Source organism: Paramormyrops kingsleyae, chromosome 4, assembly GCF_048594095.1.
Source record: "Paramormyrops kingsleyae isolate MSU_618 chromosome 4, PKINGS_0.4, whole genome shotgun sequence".
NCBI lineage: Eukaryota > Metazoa > Chordata > Actinopteri > Osteoglossiformes > Mormyridae > Paramormyrops > Paramormyrops kingsleyae.
Genome location: NC_132800.1, coordinates 34,442,346 through 34,462,848, shown reverse-complemented (window position 1 = coordinate 34,462,848; position 20,503 = coordinate 34,442,346). Strand labels below are relative to the sequence as shown.

Genomic DNA, 20,503 nt, shown 5'->3' with positions numbered 1-20,503 from the left:
GCCTGGAGCCGGACACAGAAGCCCAGGTCAAGGGTACCTCTATTATCCCCCATCTTACAACCTGTTATCCAGTTTTGGGTCGTGAGATCCTCCTGTGCCATTATGCTGTAATTATAATAATAGGCTCCACCAGGGCCGTGTGTAATTCGTTTATAGAGAACGAACAGCTCAGTATGAAAACAAGACCTGCCACTTAAGTGTGTGGATGACCAGCACCACCACTGGAGTGTTTAACAGTTCTCATTGCAGTTAATTCACATTTACCTAATGCCTAGTCCAAAACTAAAGTTTAAAAGCGGCGTTTTGGCATTTGTCGCGAAAGAGCTGTCAAGTTAGAGGCACATTTCTGCACGTATATCCCACCAGTGCAGCCTGGCAGCTTTAAGACTAAACTGCCGAACCTTTGTTTATTACAAAAGGCGCTTTGTTGCACAGGCCGCTATATCCGTTAGCGCTACTAGTGCTGGGCATAATCACACTGCCGTGATCGTCATCATGCAGATGACGGGGACGTGCACTCACTAACCTCCACGTGATTATGAATGGTGCACCCCACGCATTCATAACACATCCTTAAATGCATTAATTAAAGGGGCTACGAATGACAACTGCAATTTTCCTAGCAACCAACCTCTATGCCTTTAAAATTGATTAGCTTTAACGTTTCATCAAATCACATGTCATACATATTTCATTGTATTGTTTTATGCATGATTATTGATTTTCCCACCAATTACGTAAAATATACTTCCAGGAATAGAAAAATGACTTCGGTCTGCCATCTAGTGGCTATGCTTTGGCAGTGTAAAACTTACCTATATTTTTGTTTTCATTCAGATATGTAATTGGTGGAATATTTGTGCACAGAATAGTAGGAGAGAGGGTTAGGGTTGCAGTTAAAACGTTTGCTTAAGTTAGCTAGATTTCTAAAAGAAGCTTAAATAGATAAATAGATTTAAATCATTAAAAAAAGAAAACAGTCTTCAAAAATGTACTAGGCCTACTTTTTAACTTAAGCGTAGCTCCTGGTCAGCATTGATGTGTTATTAAGAGGTAAGCTGTTTAGGAAACGAAACTTAAGGGACGTCTTAGTCGGATCACTGACTGAAAATTAGAAGCCATTCAGCTAAATGGACATCATCTTAATTAAATGCCGGTTCAGTGTAACTCTGCAGGTAATTTTAAATTTCGAAAAAAATAGGTCACTTGCCTTAAATACCAGGTTCAGACATATTTGTAAATGTAAGATATAAAAATGCTAACGATTTTATCAGTGAAACGTCGCCTGTTTTATTTAGGCCTATTTATTGTAACAATTGCTTTTGGTTGATTGTCTTGGGTCCATATCAGAGAGCCGAAAAAACCACACTATTTTTTAGCAATAATGAAATCATTCATCTTAATGTTTATGAGGTCGGTTTTACAATTACATGCATGTACAGTGCTGTCTCTTATTTTAATAGAAAAAGTAAACATCAATTGATAAATCCCGTGGGACTGGTTTTAATCCGAACATTTGCACAATTCTATTACCACGAAACAAAGAAAGCTTTATGGATTGCAGTCTTCTGTCTCGTGGAAAGGGCAATCAATCGCATTTAATGTTAAACCAAAAGTATTATTAGTTATTGTTATTATTATTATTGAAGAAATATTGAACACTTTAGGGCTGACAAAAATGCGTATAAAACGGAATACATCCCAAAGTACAAACAATGCTAGTGCATGTAAAAGACCCTTGAAGTCAATTGCGGCTGAATTACGAAACGCTGCACTCCGGGTTATGGATAACATCGAGTTGCACATTTACACGCTCACACGTCAGACCATTTGAAAAGTTTTATTTCTACCATACACAAACTGTACAACACAGCGCATATCTGTTCTGAAATAGTAAAAGATTCGGGAAACTTCCATATACAAACTACCTGAAATGAAAAAAAAGCATAACTCATTTTAATTAAAAAGAAATAAACTAATTTACAATACAGTCTCATAGTACCAATATCGTTCGACACAAAATCCAGGTCACGTTACAAAACACATCAAGTACAAACAGGGAAAAAAAATAAATATTCTTCACAAAACTTCCTGAGCAAACAATACGTGGCATATAAATTAAATATTAACAATTACAAATAAATAAGCAGAATTATAAAGTTATACAGTTATCATGAATTTCAACAAAATTGCTGATAAAGTTTATTAAAATTACAATTTAATGAGTTGATTCTTTTTGTATAAAATAAAACATTTCTTTGCATTAAGCCATTGTTCATCCAGGTGGAAGGTTTTATAGACATATTTCATTAATTTAAATAGTGGAAAATGTATAGGCCTAGTCTACCTCATTGTGTAGCAGTTCTGCAAGGTTAACCAACACGTTCTTGGAAAAAAAAAAGAAATTTAAACATGTAATAAAACCATCATCAAAGGCTTTGTATTCAGATGTATGTTTAAATATTGTACAGTGGAAATAAGAGTTCAATGCATCAAAGTAAAATGTTATTTACTTTAAGGTGAATTACATATCGGATGAGTAATTCTAGTAAAACATTGAAAGGTTGTGTGTGGTTCTTAATACCTGTTTTTATGGGTTGGCGAACTACATAAGTTGGAAAAACGGTTCCATTAAACTGAGTCATCTTTTACAAACACAAACGGCGGCATTTTAATTCTGTTAAAAACAAGACGATCTTTTTAAAAAGTAAACGACATTCAAGGAGCACTGTGAAACTTATCAGTACGTTGAGTTGCATACATATTTTGGAGCGTTTCCTACACGAATAACGACATTATCTTGATTTGGCAAATGCAATCTTATCATCTGCGGAAACCCTATAATTAAAAAGTGTCTAAACAGAATCGCAGCTCCGCGCGCGGCGGTGTTCTGCACGTGCCGGACGACCGCTCGTCGTCTGCCGGAGATAAAACGATAGTCGTAACTCCAGCTTTCTCCACAGGAAAGAGTAAAATAATAATAATTTATAAATACATTTAAAAAATTAAACCTTGGCAAAACTTTCTTCAGGAGCAGAGCCTCTCATCGGGCATTCCGAGATGTGAAAAGCAGGATTTCCTTTATAATGTGTGAAAAACTGGAAATTAAAACAGCCGTTTTCAGCTTTCATACATACAGACTAATGTCAATATCCTCAGGTGTGTCTTAAAGCCGTTAAATACAGTACAGAACTGCAAAGCACAGTTTAATTATGTCCACATGGTCGGTTCAAACCACAGCCGTAATTGTCACCGTGGGGGACCCGCGGAAACCATACCCCCAATTACACTGCGGCTGTTTGTATAACCAGGATACCAGTTCATTCTGAGCATCACAGAAGAATCCACCAGGTTGTAATTCATATCAATCTTATTCTACTTTCGAAAACTTTCCAAAGGTGGGAACTTTAACGGATTTAAATTCCGTATGGATTAGATTCACCTGTGGCACTTTAAGCGAACTGGCCTGTATGGTGTCTGTGTGCTTATAAATCTAGAATGCAGTAGAAACTGTAGCGCTTTCAAGCTAGAAAAAAAACTCACTACTTCTTTTCCTTTAAAAATAACTGTACTGTATAATAAATTAGACACCATCTCACATAATACTATTGTACCACAAAACAGTGAAAACTATGTTTCATGTACACATTTACAGTTAGGCACATATATGCACACACACGTGTGCACACAAAAGGCAGTTCATATCAATATAGTTCAAGACAAAAATAAAGACCTAGATTGTGATGTTACGGTCTGGTAGCTTTAGGACCCAGCGCCTCGGCTCTGTGGCTAAATCAGACATTCGGGTAATCAAAAACAGGAGAGGAATGCTGCTGTTAACTCGGTGTGAGACGAGTGGATTTCAAATATACAACTTATCCTGTTGAAAGTGTTTCTCTAGCGTTCTTCAAAACGATGATTCCCAGGGAGTTATTCCGCCTGTCTACTTCACTTAACGACTTTAGGATGCATCGCCACTAGGTGGCAGCAACGAACCATAATTTAGGCAGAAATGTAGTCAGACGTTTTTGTTTTTTCTTAATAAAAGACGTAACGTAATATAAAAAAGCCCTATGAGAAATATCTTAGAATGGAAGGTGCTAAAATATTTACAGTGTGCGGAGTCAGGCTGCTGTCCAAAACATCAAGTTAGCAGCTGTATGGTTTTAAAAGTTCTTTTTTAAAATGATCAGTTGTAGGAGCTAATAAATAATAATAATATTAATAATAATAACAATAATAATAATAATAATAGGAAGAGGAACAAGAAGAACATTGGGTGGGAAAATAAATTAAGACAATAAATAATAACGTGTAATACATACAAATAAATACAGAAGTCGATTACAGCAAACAATACAGGAAAAGTAAGTGCAAGGGGGTAAAAATTCATCACATAAATAAGTAATGCAAATTGCTTTTTAAGTCCTTAACATATCACGGCTGGTATGATTTTATTCAGTGCAATATGTTTGCTGTGAAACAGAAAATGCATCCCGAAAAGTCTCTTGAACATGCAACCAGTGCTCCTTACTGGGATGAAGGGACTCTAAGGTGCGCCGTGGTGCTGGTGGGAGGGCGGGGGGGCGGGGCTTACACATGGATGCCCTTGACTGCCTGCTTGATGCTCTCCAGGAGAGCTTTGCACTCCGGCGAGTAGTCGTGCTCCGAGTTGTTGTACATGTCGGTCAGCGTGTTCACGTAGGCCTCGAAGTTCTGCTCGCAGATGGGCCCCTGCACAACATTCCAGTTCCTTTCATTAGTGCACTTATCGCCGACTCACAGGTAGCTAAATAAACCCGGGCTAATCTATGCCGCTCAGCGCGCTTTCGCCGCGCTTCCCTGACAAGCCATGGACGCGGTCCCGGGCGGAGACAAAACGACGAGAGCGCGCTGCACCGCTCGCGACAGGCCTGCCGATTACTCCTCCCACAAATTTATCGCCGCGCTCTTGGCTGTCACAACACTCGGGCTTGGTGAAAATCAAGTCACAATGCAGCTTCCAGCTTCCTTTCAGTGCCTCACTCTGAGATTGGTCCTGACAAATGCATATTCCCACAGAGCTTTAAGTACATTTGAGCATGTTTCGCACAGACTGTGTAGGATGACATCCGTTTAAATGGCTGCAAACAGGTAGCCTTGGGGGCTCTTTTTAATATATTAGTCATACAGGCTGTACGCATGGATTGCGTGGACTGCAGCTTCTCTGGAATTCTTGAAAAATTGGTTTTGAATTAGATGGGAATTGGAGCCAAAAAGTGATATTAAGTTTCCTTTTTTCCTTCTCTCCATCCCCAGATACTCCTGCATTCATCCAAGGCAGACCATACAGAAATGCACCTTGGGTAAACTAACTGTGCTGCGCTTTTTCCGGGAGAATTTCCCTTGCTGCTTGCGGTCACATGACCCCTTTTTCAGATTTGTAGTGGAGGTGGAATGTATGCAGCGGGCAACCTGTCAGTGTTTCTCTGGTCTCCGTGACGACAGTCGCCTCACCTATCTCTGGTTTTCTTCTGTCAATCAACGCGATGGGGCTTGAGAAACGTTCAGTGTCGTCACATTTGCATAAAAAGCCCTCCCTGGCCTGTGAATCTCACTTTCCCGTGAAACCCCGATGCTATAAAAAGGTAAAGGTGTGAGATTCACCAATGTATAGAAACTCAGGACTGTGATCCTTGTGCCAGAATAAAAAAAACCTGAGAATGCTCATATTATTAGCTAAAGAAATAAATAAGTGGGACCTAGTTTATATTCCTATCACAGAGGACAGAAGGAAGTACATAAAAATGGTCTGATGAAGGTGGATTTTTCCTCGAATATAGAATTGCTAGTAGCTAGCCTGACACCAGTTTTAGTCAATACCAAGGGAGGACTTGCTACGATTGGACGTACACTGCATGTCTCCTTGAAGGCAAGTTGCAGGCACCTGACAGCCTGCAGGGGGCGCTCATGCAGCTTCCCCCTAGAAATCCGCTGGATGCACTGAAGCCTGCGACTGGACACGGTGAGATTCAGAGAGCAAACTCTGGGTACACACCATGGCTTGGGGAAGCTGCCGACCATTATGGCCATTACGCTCATAAACATCGAGCTCAATCAGACTACGTGGCTTCGCACCTCTAAGTCTTAGAGGAAAATGGACGTTTCTAGAGTGCTGCATGGGCTAAAGTCTTCGCAGGAATTGCTATTCCTGTACTAACTCTTGAGGATTATTTAATAGGTACAAGTTAGGCTGTAGGTTGCCGTGAGTCTCCGCTATGACAGGAGTAGCTAGCTCCGGTCTTCAAGGGGAAGGTACTGACTGAACCTCAGGCCTTCTTTGTGTATCCCCGGCGCCCTCAAGGTCCAAAGCCTGTGCTGGGCCATCAGCTAAGGTGGCAGACGCACATACCATTGGAGGCAGCTGGATGTCGGTCAGGCTGTTGATGAGAGCCTGACTGAGGCGTGCCAGCTCCTTCAGGAGGCTGTCGTTGTGCTGCTCGATCATCTTGTTCTCCTCCTCGATCGTCTTCAGATTACATTCCATGGAGGAAATCTGTGGGGTGGGAGGGGATGGATTAAACCTTGGCACGGCAGAGGGGGGATGGATTAAAGCATGGCTTGGCGGGTGGAGGGGGGCTCACGGTCGACGGCGGTGGCCCACCTGGGTCTGCAGCTGCATCATGTCGGCCTCTATCTTCAGATTGGATTCATTCAGCTCCTTGATCTCGTTGTCCAGGTGTTGCATGTCTTCATTTCCCTCTATGCCTGCAAGAAACCGACGGGGAGCCCCAGCGATCAGCGCTGTCACACTGGCACTGATGCTTTCTGCTGTTTCAACAGTAAATATTTAACTCATATGGAAAGATAAACACATCCTTCAGGGATAAATCTATCCTGCAAGCAGCAAATGGAGTGTCTGAAGGTCACGGGCATTAAACTCAAGCTGTAACTGAGTGGTTTGGGTAAGAAACCCATGGGTGACGCTCGTACAGGCAACACGACGGACGCAAGTCACCCGTTCCGCAAACCCTTGCGTAATTCAAATTTTACGCAAGTCGGATTTACCTCCGCAGACCATTCAGGACGCCTGATAGCAAAAAACGTATAAGCCAAAAACATACCAGTACATGCCACATAAATGGAAAGATAAAAGCATAAATTTACTTAGAAGTGTGCCGTTTTGCGTTAGTGTTTCCGTAAACTATATATCTTGGATATTTTTTACGTAAACAGTTAAGTCGGATTTAGGTAAGTCGAGTGCTGCCTGTATATATTATGTAATTTTATGCAATATTCTGAATGTCTTTCAGAAAATGTCTATATTTTGCACTATGGAAGAGTAAGAGCTGATTAAGAAGGCCCTTCTCTGTTAGGGATTCTAGGTCTCCTGGGATACGTGTTGATGGGGGGGGGGGGGGGGGCACTCACCACTGCTTGCTTTCACTTTGATGGTCATCATCTCGTCCCCCGAGAGCTTCTTCTTGATAGTTTGGGCGTTCAGCGGGCACCCAGACAGACTGTCAGGACAGAGCGAGGACCCCGGCACGGGGTGGTTACTTACTGAGACGCGGACGCTGGACCTCATGGCCGTGCAAGGCTGAGGGCAGAATAGCACGGTTTTTTTTTTTTTGGATGTGACAAAACATGGCGGGATGCGTGGCTGTGACACCCCCCGACCCCCGAGAATAATACGACGGAGGTATACAAATATAAAGAGTACATAAATAAAACAAAAATAGAGGTGGATGCACGGCGGCCTGAGTGTGAACTCAGCCTTACCTTCGGTGACTGACAAACACATTATTGGCGTGACCTAGACCATTACAGCCTGGCAGTGGGCAGTGGGGCACTTCCTGTTTGCAGACCTTCCAGGAGAAGGCAGATCCATTAATAGCGCTCTCCTTCTGTCTCTTGGCAGCAATGGGGCAGCTTCCGGCACTGCGATGGGATGTATATTTACCCAGTACGTGGCCTTGGCCATCGCAACCAATTACTGGACATCTAGCACACAAAAAAACAAAAAAAAAAAAAACAGGAGGATGCGTTCACTGCTATTGCATCTGTTCCCTTATGGAGAGGCCTCTGATGTTTTTTTTATTACAAAAATAAAGAATAAGTACTCAGTACAGACTTCTGGTTACACACGTGTTGGAAGACAGATACATGATCTTAGGTTGTATGATGACTGACAATCAGTAGGTCTTTATATATTTTTTATATTATCTACTAAGGTTGTGTGTAGCAGGTTTAGGATCTGTCTCCATGTCCGAAAAGGTTGTTGGTTCAAGACCGGTTGGCTGAGGATAATTATATCTCCGTTGGGCTTAGTCTCAGCTGCTCCTGGGATTCTGGTCGGCCCCAAGCTTTCTTCTAAGTCACTTTGGCTAAAAGTGCTAGCTAAATAAATAAATGTAACGCAAGAGTACTGACACACACACACAAAAGAACAAACAAACAGCAGGTAAAATAAAACCTGGGGTGAATCCTCATAATCTAGTACCTGTAATTTACCATCTACAAGATTAAGGCCTGGAGGGGCTCTGCACGTTGTATTAAAGGTGCACTTTGGTGTAATTCACTTTGGGCTGCTCCGGGGGGAGGAGGCTGTGCGCTGCAAATCGCAGCGTAATTAACGCCGAGCCGATCGCTGGACTTGGGCTGGGCTCGCGTGGGCGGAAGACAAAGACCGTCTGAATTAACCTGATTGCAACTCCTTAGAAAGAGATCAAAATAAATGTATGACTGGAAATGTGATCAGAGCCACAAATATCCCTTCATATACTGGCCTGAAGGAATTTTCCAGCCATTAAACTGATTAATCCACTGAAATGCTGATTACAAATTTAAGTCTAACTAACTGACAAAAATGTATCGCCACTGTGCCCCAGTCACGCAGACAGCAACACACATTTTTCCCGCTTATTTTAAATGTATTGTTTTAAATTGTTGGAGGTTGCATCTGGAGGGATGTTCTGCATAAATTTAGTATTTAATGACAGTAAATGAACAGGGGTAAGGATGTGGATAACCTGGTTATTCAAAGAGCGATGACTTTACAACCAAAGCTTCCCTGAGACATGCAGACCACGGACGGCCAGTTACTGGGCATTTTTTAAGCACCATCCGCCAGGGCCCGCAGCTCCTCCACCCTGCATACCAGAACTGGGGTCGGGGCAGCCCTTCCATCCAGGTGGGCCCCGTGAAAAGGCCCCCAGTGTATGAGGGCTGTCACGGGGCCCAGGATATGCGGTAATGCATTACAGCACAGATGTGCAACCACTGTTTTCCGTCCAGTCGTGCGCACGAGATCCTTTCCAGTCTAATTCCTAAAAGCTCTTGACTTTGCATTAGTAATTAAAACAGAAAAAGGCCATTCCAGATGTAAAAGTGTAGGAGGCCCACGCATGCGACTTTGAATTTATGCAACAATCAATTCCATTAATAATGGAGTAATATGATGTTGGACAGGGTGGTATTTAAAGTAACCAGCCCCCTATAGGAACACCCACACTGTATTAGGAGGGACACCGTCTCAGTTTTTTCTCCCACTCTCTCTCAAACTATGCATGTTTTGCAGCATGATCATTTCTAAATGAGAACGTAATAATGAATCTTTCAAAGGTTGACTCCTCTTAACTGTTAATTTACTAATGTTTACAGGCAGTCATTAAAATTTCATTTTAATATCAGAATGGCTTTCAGCCTTAAAATCCTAATCTGCGGACGGTAATTTTAATCGAGGTTCAGGGAGAAGTATGAAGGACTATAAACGTACTATCGCTGTTGACAACTGAAAGAAAGAAATGACGATATGCGCTGTGTGGGAAGGGAAGGGAAGCCTTACTTCATTTCTTGGTCCTCTTTGTCATCTTTGTTTGGTGTGAGCTTCATTCCTCCCTTCCGTGCACGTGGGCACCCCGACAAGCTGGGAAACCATCAAGAGACTAGCTGAACCAAGTGGACTCCTGAGTCTGACCTCGTCGAGGCATCGCCTCAAATCCACCCGACAATGTTATCATTTTGGCGCATCACTAGGTGCCCCGACCCATGCCAAGAAAATCACTATGTCCGGTGTGAAGTCGAAAAACAGAGACAAATGATGATGAGCTCTAAGATCGTTAGTATTTCTGTCACATCAAGGTCAGCATCCCCGTCACTGATTCTTGATTATATTTCCATATCATTCCAACATGGTGGTGCAGAAAGACAGGGTCTCAATGCCAAGTTTGACTTTCTGGACATTTATTTCCTTGCTGCTATTGAAATATATGAATTCATAAAGGGGATTGAACTTGGTAATTTTAACTTTATTAAAGATAAGAGTTACTTAGTGACAATAAAGAAGACAAAAACATAGAACTGAGCATTGCTGGTTGAATTTTCATTGAACACTAACACTCAGTCAAACTTGTGCCCCCACCACTGCAGAAGACCTGTAGCTCGGCATCTTATTAGTGATGAAGAAATATGCTCAGTATTCAGCTTTCATTTCTGATCTACTTACAGTCCAGGACAGTGTTTCCCAATCCGGTCCTCGGGGACCCACAGGCAGTCCATGTTCTTATTCCCTCTGAGCTCCCTGCCCAGACAGTCCACATTTTTGCTCCCTGCCAGGAGCTGGGAGGGAGCAAAAACATGGACTGGCTGTGGTTCCCTGAGGACCGGATTGGGAAACACTGGTATAGGAAAACGTGGAAGATCTGCAGCCAGCACTGGACCTGTCTCACCATTCTGGCTGGGCTCTGATTGTTTACGCCGAAAAGCCTACCTTCTGTGGGAGGCGTAATTTCCTGTCACATGACCAGAGCCGTCACAACCAGGTGTTGGGCACCTGCACAAAGAGGACACGAACAGATGGGCCCGAGGGACTCTTCATCTCAGATGACCTTTTCCTTTAACCTTGACCGAATTTTTGAGTAACTGCAGTATTACCACCTTCAGACTCATTTTCTGAAAAACAAGCGTTTTAATTTCGGACGAAAATAGCCTCCAATTTCACGTAGAAATATATACATCAAGTACATGTGACACACGGAGCCCGTTACAGGTACTGGGCTCAGTCGAGTTAGTGAACGTAAAGCTTGGTTTAACAAAGTAAATACACAGCTGCTAAAACAACACTGCCTGAATGTGAATATTTTGTAGGACTCCTGATTGGATAAAATGGCAAAGGCATTCACCCCAATGGGAATCCTATGAAGTAAACTGTTATTGGGGTCTAAGCCATATTTACTGACTGCGACAGTAATCTGAGTTACATCATGCACCGACTGCAGTTTGGAAGCTCTGTTGCTCTGCCTTCCGTCTTGTTTAACTTCAATAACAACAAAACCACACCGTGAATCTCTACAGAGCTAATGCTAAAGGAAGCTGAAGGTGATACGTACTTGAGTTCCTGAGAATTGGCTGCCATCAGTGACTTGAGAGTCTTGTCAGCCAACGGGCAGCCAGAAACACTAAAAAAAAAAAAAAGGAAGTTTCTGTTACAGAACTTCGATTGCATCATTTTCATTTTCAGCTGTTAGAGAATTATGCATCATAACTTTAAAGATAGACATGGAAAGATGGAGCTGCATTGTTTATGTGGCATGACCTCATGCATGCTCATCCACAACTAAACCACAAGATGCTATAACTGAGCATAAAGCAGACAATCGACCGATTGATCAGTCGAGCAATCAATCAGCTACAACCACTCCTCGTTTAGCGACTACCTCGGTTAACCTTAACCCTCATCATTTCAAATATGACAGCGACGAAAAATAAATTTTTCCGAACAATATGCGCATTTATGACCAAAGTTCATACGCCTGACAACACCACACATGAAACGAAATCGAGTAGGGTAGACCGAAGTAAAGTCATAAGCATGCTTCGGCTTTCGTGACTTTCACTCAGCGCCCATTATGTTTAACGACCTAGTCGTATGAACGGAAATCAGTCGCTAAAAGAGGAGTGATTATAATCATCAATGAATCAAATCCATGACCACACAAAAATATACCAGGACAAGACTGCTCCTTGAAGAATTATTCCTATAACACCGTAACGCAGACTAACTATATCGGAGTGGAGTACCTGCGGTGAGAGGCGTAATTTCCCGTAACATGACCGCTTCCATCACAGCCTGGAGTTGGGCAGCTAAAATACAGATGATCGTATTTAGGCTTCGAGCAGAAGGATTCAGAAGAAAGTTTGTGTAATTTTATTACACATCTTTTAACTTTGGCTGTTCTATATGTGATATCTTGACTATATCGAGTTAATTCCAGTGCAGTGTTCAGTATAATAATAATAATAATAATACATTGGAAATTTGCATACCATTCATCACTGTAAAGTTAGTAAAGCAGGAAATTTTAGTAGAAAAAATGAATTTCAGGAGACAGTGTCTAAAATTCTCAGTGCCAGAGAGGCCCTCTTTTAGTTCCTAAAAGGCCGCAGTTTGCATTTCAGGACTACAGTGGGATGATCCCAGATTACTGCACTGCATCTCAGTGACTACGAAGCTTTACCAGTGCGTACACATGCATGGTCTAACTACGAGGTTAAGAGACTTGGAAGCTTGAGTGAAGATATACATACACATACACTCACTTTCAAAACAGATACAAGTCTCCTCCAAAAGAACCTGCAGATACATCGGTTACAGTGGTGGACAACGGATTCCATACTTTTCATTGGTACAGAGTGGAAATCTGCCTACGGACTCTCGAATACAACGGCCTGCATTAAAGGCTTTGCGGGATTGTAATCCAGAGCCTGAATTTAACGAACATTATTCGAACAAACATTCACAGATGGGTTAACACTGGCTGCCTTGTACAGAATAAGTTCCCTTGCTGTTTTGCAGTTCTGCTGGGGAGGCCAGTGTCACATGACTTAAATCACAAGACTTAAATCACATGACTTATACCTCATCAGCTCCTTCTTATTATCTCTTGAGAGGATCTTGGACTTGGGGCTCAACAGGCTAATGTCCCCGTGGTACTTTCTGTCCTCCAGTGCCATTCTGTCCAGGTCGTCCTTCTGAAATTTGGAAAATGTATTTTCTGTTGTCAAGAACATACAAATATGCTTTTAAAATAGCCAGCTGGTAAACAAAAAAATAAAAACTAAAAAAAAACAAAAAAAAAACACAGCCTTTGGCCATACAAGCCTGAAACATTAGTAGAAGACAGGACGGGTATCAATATACTTAAGTACGCTTACAGTAACCCATACATCCATTTAAAGTCGGATTTAATCTGGTCGGTATTTACAATTGGTGGTTGTAATGGAAAACCATTGGTTTTAGGATTTTTTTTTGAAGATGGAAATCTGTGGAAGAGCCGCAGATGCTGAAGTGAATTATAAAGAGTCTGTGGCGTTTGGTCAGATTAAAACACAGAAATTCAAATCACCTAGAGTGGAAATGCACCTGTAAAATGGGAGATGCACTCAAAAGATCATTGTGATAAATCTATTCCTGAAACAGACCTACTGTCACAAACAAAACAATATTTACCCATTTCTACAGACCTGCAGTTTGTTTTTTTTTGTAATAATTATAAATAAATTACCTGTTTTTTTTTTTCTATTCCTTTAGCTTTGTGTCAGGTTTGATCTTGCAAAAGGTCATTCTAATATTTATTCAGGTAAATAATATCAGCTACAACAGATGAATAGCAAAGACAAGGTGGACAAAATAACGAAAATCCCACATGAAAAAGAAGTTTAACTTTGAAGTAACTCAATCGCAGGCACAAATGCGGCTACAAAGGTGAATCTGGTGAGGTTGAATGCCAATTAGCGGTATGTGTGAGGTACGAAATCGGACAGACACACGGCACTTTGATATAGGAGTTTTCAAAGCAACGCAAGGCGGCTAACAGAGTTGCAAAGAGGCCAAAGAGTTGGCTTGGAATCACAGGTGCGTCCGTCACAACGCTGCAGAATTATTCAACGTGTCAAGAGGACCGACCTGAGAGATTATGACGGCGTGTGCCAAACACGGACAAACTCAACAGGGAAAAAGAAGAAGAGATTGCAAGTCGAAGCTCACCGGCAGGGACACTCGACAGGATAGTCACTAAATGCTAAACAGGCTGCGAGCTTCACAAGGCTGGAATTCATGGCAGGGTCGCCACTGAGAAGCTGCTTGTATCCAAGGCGAGTGCACAATGATGTACAAAGAGATGGAGGAGTAAATTTGTTTCTTGAGGAATGGTCCGATAACCCACTACACATAGTCCAGGACTAGTGTTCAAGGCAGCGTTTCAGGAAGGTGCACTGCAGCTGCACTGAAGGTAATGAATGGCCCTACTCTTTATTTGGTGCTGGGCATCAGTGCCCTTCTAGGCATTTCCATGATTTTGCCCACTACCTACATACAGTATAATACCAATCTAATAATAAACACACACACACTGATTTAAAACTGAGATATTGGTTCCTGTTGTTTACCTGCACATTCTTAGCTTACCAGTCATTTTGGAATCTGTCGGAATTGCCTGTGTCCTTTTGCAGGCCATCAATATTCTTACAAATTTAACCTCAATTAATCATCCATAATGCAAACAGGAGCCTCATTTACGCAGCGTGCAGTTTTCATCTGAGAAAATCAGGGCGCTCTTTCGTGCCTTCGGTACACAGCTACGTTCCGACTGCACGCCAGGGCTGGCTGAAGCTCAGGACACGTTCAGTCCCCCCGTTAACCCCGTGGCTGGTTACGTCACCATTAGCCACTAATGAATCTGTGTGGTGCCCTATCGACATTTAATTTTTATTGATCTGCCAGCCGTTTGATGGATCTCACAGCTGTACAAGTTTACCGCCTTCATGGCTTCCACCGAATGGCACACCGACCCCCCTGAGGGCAGCAAGCCTTTTAATCTGACGTCAAAAACGTGAAATGACTCGAATCCCTGCAGCAGGAAATGCAGTCAGTGTACTCTAACAAGGCAGGAGGTGCTGCGATTCGCATTTAGTCTCAAATGAGGTAGCACCCGTGCAACACTAATCAGTAGCACGTCAGGTGCCGACGTCACTAGTGTCACACCGCAGCCTCGTTGTTTGGTTCCCGTACGACATGTCGTTCCTGTTCCATTACTCAGTGGGTGACTGGTCACCGAATTAAACAGCTGCTTCACGTGACGAGCTGTGCGTGCGGGGAGAAGCTTGGGGCGGCGGACTATCCCTCTGATGGCCACCCCTTACCTCGCGGTCTGGTGCGGCGTGCACTTTGCTGTAGTTCAGCGGAGTGTCCCAGGTGTCCTGCTCGCACAGCGCCTGGAAGAAGGCGGGGGTCCCCCGGACACTGGCGGACTTGGTAGGCGAGGATGCCGGGGTGGGCTGCGACTCCCCCGGAGGTGCCGGTGGTGGGGCTTTGGCACCGTCTCGATTCTTCTTCATGCTCAGGTCCAGCGTGCCGTTCTCGTCGACCTCTATGAGGCCGTCCTGAGTCGAAGACACAAAAAAGTCCAGGAATCACACAAAGCATTTTTTTTCCCGTTCATTCTCTCAAACTCTTACTTAATATAAAAACCCTGAGAATTATTCATTCATCCACCCATTTTCCATACCTGCTTGTCCTACGCAGGGTAATGGGGGTCCAGAGCCTATCCTGGAAGCTACAGCTGCAAGGCAGGGAATAACCCAGGATGGGGCAGCAACCCATAGCAGGGCTCAGTCACACACCATTCACACCGATGGGCAATCTGGCAACTCCAGTTCACCTTAGAATGTTTTTGGACTGTGGGGGGGAAACCCAGAGGAAACACCATGACGTCACAGGGAGAACATGCAAACCCCATGGTGGAGACTCGAACTCAGAGGTGCGAGGCAACAGTAACACCATGCCCCCGCCCCCAGAATTATTAGACCAAAAATTTGAGGTTTCTAAAGGTGTTTTGAAAAAAATGTAAGTCCTACAAATAAAACACTAAATAAATAATTGTGAACTTCCTGTTGTGTGGAACAGATCTTTCACTCCATCGCATAGGGCCTTGAAATTCTAAAAACGATCCCGAGCCGAAAACTCAGCCGGGCAAACAACTCGGAAAGCTTTTCAGATTCAGCTGAAGTTGGCGTGCGCGGACTTTGATTAGAAAGGACCAGACAATGAGGTTAGCCTGCACACAATGGCCCCTGCCCAGATTGCCGGCCAATTGTTTTCTGGTGACAGCTGTGTCATCTGTTTTCTAGGACGCGGCACCAAGATGGCAGCTGGGACTGCTGGTTTTAGGTCATTGCCGTCAAACCCAAATTAAAAGAGCTTAATGCGACGTAAGTTTTCATCACCGACAGATGCGCACTGAAGTAGGTGTTAAAAACGACGGGGGTGGCTGATGCTCGGTCCAGTTTTGATTCTGTCAGTCGTACAGACCTCAAACACACTCAGAATGTTCCCGACTTCCATTTATTTACAGGCGAGACAGGGACCGATCCCAGCGCAAAACCTAAACCGGCATGAACGTGTGACAATACTGAGCTTCCTTGTGTGACTGACTGGGTAGGAGCTGACCTCTGAACTCTCACGCTATACACACGCTAATCCATCTGTACCTATTTACATATACACCTAACTGCATCCACACCTATATCTCAACACATTATCTATACCTATTTACAAGTACGCCTATTTAAATTGATACATTCTTCGGCAATTCCTTCCCCTCATCCCTGACACTACTTAATAATAGTGCTATGATAGAGAGCATCCACTACGCGATATTAATGAATCCCGCAATGCCTGGGTTTGCACAATTCTCTCACATTAAACATATTGTTTCCTCACAAGCTCTCCAAAATTTTAATCCAATACAAAAATTTCACAGTAAGTCAGAGTGATAACTTTTTTTTTTTCCTTCTTCTTCTTCTTCGCTGGGAGACAACCTGTTTTTCAAGCAGCAGTGGATTCGAAACGTTTCACGGACCAGCGACATTCATCTGTTAAGTTTTTCACCATTCGCTCTTAAAGATGTTATTCCTGTCGATAAAAAGACACGGTTATGTCACCCGTCGCGTCGTCCAAGTTCTGCCTCCCTCTCTCCCTGACACCCTAGCTCCCAGAAGTGTACAACAAACATTTCATATTCATAAATGCTTCCTGATTCAGAGCGGAGCCGGGGACAAACATGCAAACGCTGTTTAATTCATGCTCGTGGTGTACCTGGTGCGGGGCCACGTCTGTGGCGCATTGTGGGGGTGGCCAACCTTGGCAGGCGTAGCAGCGAGAAGCGAGCTATAGGAGCGCTCAATTGTTACCCTCCTCAATAGCCATACGCTACGTTAACTGCTATGTAACATACATTATATATCCATGCCACTGTAGGTCAGGCTAGCTACTTCCAATTATAGCTATAAACACAATAAAAGTTTTAAAAGCTAATCGTTATATAAGTGAGATGGACCCAAAGGTGAATGCTATGTCACTTAGTATAATAGGGAACTATGAACATGCTAAAATACAAGAACTTTAAAATGGTATGGCATTAGCTTTTACACACACACACACACACACACGCGCGCGCGCGCGCGCACACACACACACACACAGGTTTGTAATTATATCTTTGTGAGGACTCTCCATTCATTTCTATGGGGAAAACTCTAATCCTTAGACCTTAACCCCTACCCAGCCCTAACCTTAACCATAAGTAACCAAATAAAATACGCATTTTTACTTTTTTGATTGCACTCACAGATCTTTGTGGGGACCTGAGAAATGGGTCCCCACAATGTCAAAATAACATGTTTTTATTACATATATGCTATGCTAGCTGCTGGGGATTATGCATATAAATATGTTAAAACTTAAGAATTAAAATTAGTGAACTGCTATATACGAAAACACTAAGCTAGCTGTTTGGAATTTTGGCTGTATGTACGATATGACTAGAAAACTGGGACAATCATAATGGCGCAGGACGTCATTAGAACACTGAAGTCTAGTGCTGCGTCAAAGCCACGGGCTCCTCTCCTCCCAGAGCTATCGCTCCTCTCCCATTAGCCGGTCGCTTTCCGTCCTCTCGTCTATCCAAGAGCGAGCGTGGGGAGGCGCCAGTCGGCCTCGCGGGCCACCGATGGTGCGGATGCGGGGCTGTACCAGGTGCAGGGTGAGGACGCCCCCCCCCCCCCCCCCCCCCCGGCATGAATGGAGACGCTGCAATCTGCATTCTCGTGAAAAGAGTGGGGGGTGGGGCGCGTTAAGGCACAACAAGGCCTACTTAGAGTTAGGCTCCACCAGGACTTAACAAAGGGCTCAACTTTCAAACTGGTGCGCATTGGACAGGGAGCTGGAACAATGTGAGGGAATAAAAGACTTCGGCTAATGAATCCTAGTGCTGATTGGCTTAATCCACCAACCATAATTTTATATGCCATCTGATGGTGGCGGGTGCTAGGGGCTGATCAAGCTCAGCTTAGCCTGGATAAAATCTTACTAAACAAAATATCTTCCACCATCTGCATGGCCAGGCTGATTTCCGTGCGCGCATTATTTAAAGTTTTTTTTTTTTCCACGTTGTGGGAAATGCGTAAACTACATGCATGATTGCGTGTATAACGAAGGGGAGGCTAATAGTGAATTCAGATGAAGCCCCATTGTCTTTCTTCCTTTTGATGTAATTACTAGTGTACATTAAAGCTTTATTGGTAAACCTCTTGTTGTTCTTCCTCCCAGAAGCTCAGTCTGCCTTGCCAAAATCACTCTTTTGATGTTTGTTGTTTATTTATTTATTTTTTTCCTCCAACCCGTTTTGTTTTCGCGCGTGTGAGTCAGGGCCACGTTAAGCGCCGCACTCGCATACCTGGCCAAGTGGACTCGACTTGATTACCTTTGTGGAGGGGCCCAGCGCCCGGGCCGCCAGAGGGTCCCCGTTGCTACGGTAGCGGGTGGACAGGTTGAGGATGGCGTTGGTGGCAGCCGTGGCCTGAAAGTCTTCGCCGGATGGGGCGTAGTGGCCGGGACTGAGGCCTCGGGGGACAGGGAGACGGCCGCCCGGGGTCAGCAGGCCGGGATACTGGGGGGGGGCTGAGGACACACCACAAGAGGCCACTCAGCAGAGAGCTAATGACAGCCAGGCATAGTGCAAACACTCCGACCCCAGTTGCGCCATTATGTAACTTTACGGGACACAGCTGAGTTTGCGCTGCCTCTTAAAATAACGCAAAGAGTACAGTATCTGTCGAAGTAACGCAAGCACAAAGTCGCAAAGCCCCAAGCGATCGGCTTTATGAGATGCATGTGAGTCAAGGAGTCGCAGGCTACTTCTGCGGTCGCATGCGCCTCCCGGTGATGATACGGAGGAGGCCTCATGGACTGGCTGACCACATTTTCTGCTAAAGGTTCTGCACGGTCATGCGCCCCTGCAACAGCTGGCCAGCTGGTCGCCCAGGTCCGGACGCGTGCCGGTGGCTTACGCTCGCCGAAGTGAGGGATCTCGACGTCCTGCCCGGACGGCGTCGCCTGCTGCTTGCCGAAGACCTGCGCGTCGAAGCTGGCGTGGTCGAAGCGGATCTTGCTGTACTTGTCCAGGTCCTTCGCCAGGCTGGCTTGCAGGGAGGACACAGGGTGACCCAGCCGGTAGTTGTAGTGCTTGAATTCAAACTTCCTCAGCAAGCTTGGGGTCCTACGGGTCAACATCAAAGACCAATTACTGGAGCTACAACCTGATTAAAGGAGCACATCATTTATCACTGCCCATCTATTCTGTAAAAATAATCTACACGGTCGATTTTCTACACTGTCAAATTAAGTATTTTATATCTGTAACACATATTTTGATGTGTGAAAACACAGATACGATTGTTTAAATTGAGTCTAAGATATTAATATGCCTGCCTTCGAATAAGTGATATTGTAAAAAAAATAGTCTATGCTTGTTAGGTCATAAATGGGATTAATTCATGGTTGCATAATGACTGAGGGTGAAATCAAATTACATGAAAGGATATTAGCAGACGGAGAAGAAAACAGCTTGTGCCATAATACAACCCCGTCCACTACTGCATTAACGGAGAGGGGGTAAGGAAAAATCAGCCCATGAACCTGACCAGAAAAAGCAGTTAGAAGATGGGTGGATGAATAGATGGATGGATGGATGGATGGATGGAAGGAATGAGAACCATAAATCAAACAATTCGAAGAATGACAGTACAGAGAAAATGGGTAATTTCACAGATGTATATGACATCCACACGTTTCCCAGAAAGAGCAGCGATGCCTCTAGTATTTCCGTAATTGTTTATACACTGTAATTCGTCATGTCACTCTTTACACGGGGAACAATAAATTTTAAAGCCGGAATGCTTCAGAAAGTTAAACTACTTAAATGGCGTCACAATGGCCCTGGAGACTTCAGGATGAAAAGAAGCAGGGGAAGGTGACAGCCAAACCAAGGCAGCCTTTGAGAGACGTGTCTGTAGGGCGTGTTTATGTCACGTTAGGGCGACACGGTAAATCTAAGGGCTTTCGGTCTCACCCGTGGATTTCCATCCAATGAAAATGACCTAAAAACAACTAGTTGAAAAAACAACT

The 20,503-nt window shown here is 43.8% G+C and overlaps 1 protein-coding gene across 8 annotated transcripts in view; it reads right to left on the bottom strand.

The window, feature by feature from the left end:
- Window positions 1–1,824: 1,824 nt before the first annotated feature.
- st18 (ST18 C2H2C-type zinc finger transcription factor) overlaps window positions 1,825–20,503 on the bottom strand; it is an 82,837-nt gene continuing 64,158 nt past the window's right edge. For 7 of the 8 annotated variants that reach the window (XM_023815628.2, XM_023815630.2, XM_023815629.2 and 4 more), the window contains 13 exons: window positions 19,387–19,595; window positions 18,801–18,997; window positions 15,181–15,420; window positions 12,899–13,011; window positions 12,061–12,123; window positions 11,370–11,438; window positions 10,751–10,813; window positions 9,827–9,907; window positions 7,762–7,983; window positions 7,411–7,499; window positions 6,644–6,747; window positions 6,392–6,535; window positions 1,825–4,734 (listed from right to left, as the gene is read on the bottom strand). In XM_023815628.2, coding sequence (XP_023671396.1) covers window positions 4,594–4,734; window positions 6,392–6,535; window positions 6,644–6,747; window positions 7,411–7,499; window positions 7,762–7,983; window positions 9,827–9,907; window positions 10,751–10,813; window positions 11,370–11,438; window positions 12,061–12,123; window positions 12,899–13,011; window positions 15,181–15,420; window positions 18,801–18,997; window positions 19,387–19,595 — 1,735 coding nt within the window. In that variant the 3' untranslated portion in view covers window positions 1,825–4,593. Of the gene's footprint in view, window positions 4,735–6,391; window positions 6,536–6,643; window positions 6,748–7,409; window positions 7,500–7,761; window positions 7,984–9,826; window positions 9,908–10,750; window positions 10,814–11,369; window positions 11,439–12,060; window positions 12,124–12,898; window positions 13,012–15,180; window positions 15,421–18,800; window positions 18,998–19,386; window positions 19,596–20,503 lie in introns of those variants that run through there. The other variant, XM_023815635.2, reaches the window with a different exon arrangement.